The sequence below is a fragment of the Procambarus clarkii genome, chromosome 4 (genome assembly GCF_040958095.1).
Source record: "Procambarus clarkii isolate CNS0578487 chromosome 4, FALCON_Pclarkii_2.0, whole genome shotgun sequence".
Classification (NCBI taxonomy): Eukaryota; Metazoa; Arthropoda; class Malacostraca; order Decapoda; family Cambaridae; genus Procambarus; species Procambarus clarkii.
In genome coordinates, this window is record NC_091153.1 from 60,699,974 (window position 1) to 60,705,023 (window position 5,050).

General features: G+C 45.9%; 1 protein-coding gene across 1 annotated transcript; it reads right to left on the bottom strand.

Annotated features, from left to right (window-relative positions):
• Positions 1–4,193: 4,193 nt before the first annotated feature.
• Positions 4,194–4,832, bottom strand: LOC138371929 (putative uncharacterized protein ENSP00000383309). Its single transcript, XM_069336978.1, has one exon. The coding sequence runs from the start codon at positions 4,830–4,832 to the stop codon at positions 4,194–4,196; it is 639 nt and encodes a 212-aa protein (XP_069193079.1).
• Positions 4,833–5,050: the final 218 nt, after the last annotated feature.

Below are 5,050 nucleotides of genomic sequence, written 5' to 3' on the forward strand. Positions count from 1 at the left end.
TCCTGCCTGATGCTCCAACTTTTTTTACAGCCTTTTATGGGGTACTGTGTCAAAGGCTTTTTGGCAGTCTAGGAAACTGCAGTCGGCCCACCCTTCTCTTTCCAGCCTAATTTTTGTTGCCTGGTCATAGAATTCTATTAAACCTGTAAGGCACGATTTACCATCCCTGAACCCATGTTGGTGGTGTGTTACAAAGTTATTTTCTTCCAGATGTTCTACAAGCCTTTTCCTCACGATCTTCTCCATCACCTTGCATGGTATGCAAGTTAGGGAAACTGGCCTTTAGTTCAGTGCCTCTTGCCTGTCATCCTTCTTGTACATTGGGACTACGTTAGCTGTCTTCCAATTTTCTGGTAAGTCTCCTGTTTCCAGTGACTTGTTATACACCATAGAGAGTGGCACACTTAATGCTTCTGCACCTTCCTTTAGTATCCATGGTGAGACTCTTTCAGGCCCAACAGCCTTTGTCACATCCAGCTCCAGCAGACACCTTTTGACCTCATCACCGGTGAGGTCAAATTCCTCCAAGGTTGCTTGGTTTGCCTCCTCCTCATTTAGTGCATGGGCTTCTCTTTGTTCTATTGTGAAGACCTCCTGGAAACTCTTGTTGAGTTCTTCACTCAGCTCCTTGTCATTCTCTGCGTATCTGTTCTCCCTTTTCTCAGTTTCATCACTTGTTCCTTCACTGCTGTTTTCCTCCTGATGTGGTTGTGGAGCAGCTTTGGTTGGGTCTTGGCTTTACTCGCTGTGTCATTTTCAAACTGTCTCTCTGCTTCCCTTCTCACTCCCTGCTCTCCGGTGTTCTGCTATTTCTGTAGTTTCTCCATGTTCTTTTACTCTGTTGCTTCGCTACCTTACATTCCTGGTTGAACCATGTGTTTTTTCTGTTAATTTTCGTTTTTCTCCTTTTGGACGGGGATAAACCTGTCTGCAGCTTCCTGGCACCTCTTGGTGACAAAATCCATCATGTCCTGCACATTCTTGTCTCTAAGTTCTGTTTCCCATGGTATTCTCCTGAGGAAGTTCCCTATCTAGTCATATTTTCCTCTTCGGTAATTTAATCTTTTTCCCTCCGATCCCATCCTTGGATAGGTTATCCCTACCTCCACCAAGTACTCAAAAATCAGTACACTGTGGTCACTCGTTCCTATGGGGGCTTCAGCTTTGTCTTCCCTTATTTCTGACCCATTCAGGGTGAATATCAAGTCGAGTCAAGCTGGTTCATCATTGCCTCTCACTCTTGTGGGTTCCTTTACATGCTGGTTCAGAAAGTTCCTTGTGGCCACTTCCAAGAGTTTAGCTCTCCACGTATCTGCACCACCATATGGGTCCCCATTCTCCCAGTCTATCTTTCCATGGTTGAAATCGCCATGAAATGTGTGTGTGTGGTGGGGGGGGGGGGCATGGCAAAATCAACCAAAGAGGTTTTTTGACAGTAAACTTCACTGTAAGAGTGAAACTGCTTTCAATTTTTTCATTTCTGTGGCTGCGGTGCTTTGGATTGAAGAGCTGGTGTTTGAAGCTGTGGTTGTTGTCTTTAGAGCTGTGATTGTCATGTTTGGAGCTGCCATTATGGTGTTTGGAACTAAAATTGTGTTGTTTTAGAGAGTTTCTTTTACACCCAATAACATCCAAATCCATCAACTGACTTTTCCCAAGAAAAAAATGACGTTCTCAAACACACACAATCTCGCCTGTTCTCAACGGAGTGCAATCCCGCTTATATAAACCTAAAAAGTAAAACCTGCATTAAGCCAGTAACTAAGCAGAGTAACTCATTTTCAGGGAGTAGGGGATAATGCAGGTTATGAGTCACGATAACGTGGCTGAAGTATGTTGACCAGACCACACACTAGAAGGTGAAGGGACGACGACGTTTCGGTCCCTCCTCGACCATTCTCAAGTTGATTGAGAATGGTCCAGGAAGGACCGAAACGTCGTCGTCCCTTCACCTTCTAGTGTGTCGTCTGGTCAACAGTAGGGGATAATAATTACAAACCATTCGGCACGGTCTAAGTCTCGTCTGTTTAAACCTTAAAATATAGTTATTCCTATTGTCAGCTCAAAAATGGCCCAGTTTGCTGCGCTGAGCGTCTTGAGTTGTGAATGTAGGTTGTGTTTGCTTGAGCCAGCATTATTTAGTCAGCCTGAAGGTTTTTTCATCATAGACATTTAATTTTGATATATATATATATATATATATATATAAATATATATATATATATATATATATATATATATATATATATATATATATATATATATATATATATATGCGAACAAGCCTGAATGGTCCCCAGGACAATATGCAACTGAAAACTCACACCCCAGAAGTGACTCGAACCCATACTCCCAGAAGCAACGCAACTGGTATGTACAAGACGCCTTAATCCACTTGACCATCACGACCGGACATAATGAGGTGATAGCCGAGGCTATTTGAACCACCCCACCGCCGGCACTCGGATAGTAATCTTGGGCATAGAATTTACCAAATCACCTCATTCTTTGGGGCACACGTGAGGAACACAAATGCGAACAAGCCTGAATGGTCCCCAGGACAATATGCAACTGAAAACTCACACCCCAGAAGTGACTCGAACCCATACTCCCAGAAGCAACGCAACTGGTATGTACAAGACGCCTTAATCCACTTGACCATCACGACCGGACATAATGAGGTGATAGCCGAGGCTATTTGAACCACCCCACCGCCGGCACTCGGATAGTAATCTTGGGCATAGCATTTTACCAAATCACCTCATTCTTTGGGGCACACGTGAGGAACACAAATGCGAACAAGCCTGAATGGTCCCCAGGACAATATGACAATATAGGACCCAAATCACAATGAGGTGATTTGGTAAAATGCTATGCCCAAGATTACTATCCGAGTGCCGGCGGTGGGGGGGTTCAAATAGCCTCGGCTATCACCTCATTATGTCCGGTCGTGATGGTCAAGTGGATTAAGGCGTCTTGTACATACCAGTTGCGTTGCTTCTGGGAGTATGGGTTCGAGTCACTTCTGGGGTGTGAGTTTTCAGTTGCATATTGTCCTGGGGACCATTCAGGCTTGTTCGCATTTGTGTTCCTCACGTGTGCCCCAAAGAATGAGGTGATTTGGTAAAATGCTATGCCCAAGATTACTATCCGAGTGCCGGCGGTGGGGTGGTTCAAATAGCCTCGGCTATCACCTCATTATGTCCGGTCGTGATGGTCAAGTGGATTAAGGCGTCTTGTACATACCAGTTGCGTTGCTTCTGGGAGTATGGGTTCGAGTCACTTCTGGGGTGTGAGTTTTCAGTTGCATATTGTCCTGGGGACCATTCAGGCTTGTTCGCATTTGTGTTCCTCACGTGTGCCCCAAAGAATGAGGTGATTTGGTAAAATGCTATGCCCAAGATTACTATCCGAGTGCCGGCGGTGGGGTGGTTCAAATAGCCTCGGCTATCACCTCATTATGTCCGGTCGTGATGGTCAAGTGGATTAAGGCGTCTTGTACATACCAGTTGCGTGGCTCCTGGGAGTATGGGTTCGAGTCACTTCTGGGGTGTGAGTTTTCAGTTATATATATATATATATATATATATATATATATATATATATATATATATATATATATATATATATATATATATATATATATATATATATATATATATATATGTCGTACCTAGTAGCCAGAACGCACTTCTCAGCCTACTATGCAAGGCCCGATTTGCCTAATAAGCCAAGTTTTCCAGAATTAATATATTTTCTCTAATTTTTTTATTAGGAAATGATAAAGCTACCCATTTCATTATGTACGAGGTAATTTTTTTTGTATTGGAGTTAAAAATAACGTAGATATATGACCGAACCTAACCAACCCTACCTAACCTAACCTAACCTATCTTTATAGGTTAGGTTAAATTAGGTAGCCCAAAAAGTTAGGTTAGGTAGTCGAAAAACAATTAATTCATGAAAACTTGGCTTATTAGGCAAATCGGGCCTTGCATAGTAGGCTGAGAAGTGCGTTCTGGCTACTAGGTACGACATATATATATATATATATATATATATATATATATATATATATATATATATATATATATATATATATATATATATATATATATATATAAATTTTCTTCGTTGATATATTGGATATTAATTTTTTTACTAATAACGTGCAAGTAAAATATTGTATTCTTTTAACACGCAACCTGTGTCTGCCGCGGGGGAAACGTCACCAGCGTCTGCCGCGGGGGAAACGTCACCAGCGTCTGCCGCGTGGGAGACGTCACCAGCGTCTGCCGCGGGGGAAACGTCACCAGCGTCTGCCGCGTGGGAGACGTCACCAGCGTCTGCCGCGGGGGAAACGTCACCAGCGTCTGCCGCGGGGGAAACGTCACCAGCGTCTGCCGCGGGGGAGACGTCACCAGCGTCTGCCGCGGGGGAAACGTCACCAGCGTCTGCCGCGGGGGAAACGTGACCAGCGTCTGCCGCGGGGGAGACGTCACCAGCGTCTGCCGCGGGGGAAACGTCACCAGCGTCTGCCGCGGGGGAAACGTCACCAGCGTCTGCCGCGGGGGAAACGTCACCAGCGTCTGCCGCGGGGGAAACGTCACCTGCGTCTGCCGCGGGGGAAACGTCACCAGCGTCTGCCGCGGGGGAAACGTCACCAGCGTCTGCCGCGGGGGAAACGTGACCAGCGTCTGCCGCGGGGGAGACGTCACCAGCGTCTGCCGCGGGGGAAACGTCACCAGCGTCTGCCGCGTGGGAGACGTCACCAGCGTCTGCCGCGGGGGAGACGTCACCAGCGTCTGCCGCGGGGTAGACGTCACCAGCATCTTCCCAGCCCCGGCTCTCCCCCCCTCCCCCCATCCCTCCAACCATAGCCCCATCAACCATCCCAGCAACAAGTCCTTCACCCAGCCACCTCTCCTAGGCCCTGGGCCTGCACGAGGATTGATGGTCAGACTCGAAGTTCGTTCAGGAATTCGAACTTGTAGTGTTAGAGGAGAAATTAGTTTTTCATTGGCAATTTGTTAGTAATTTGCGTCTCAGA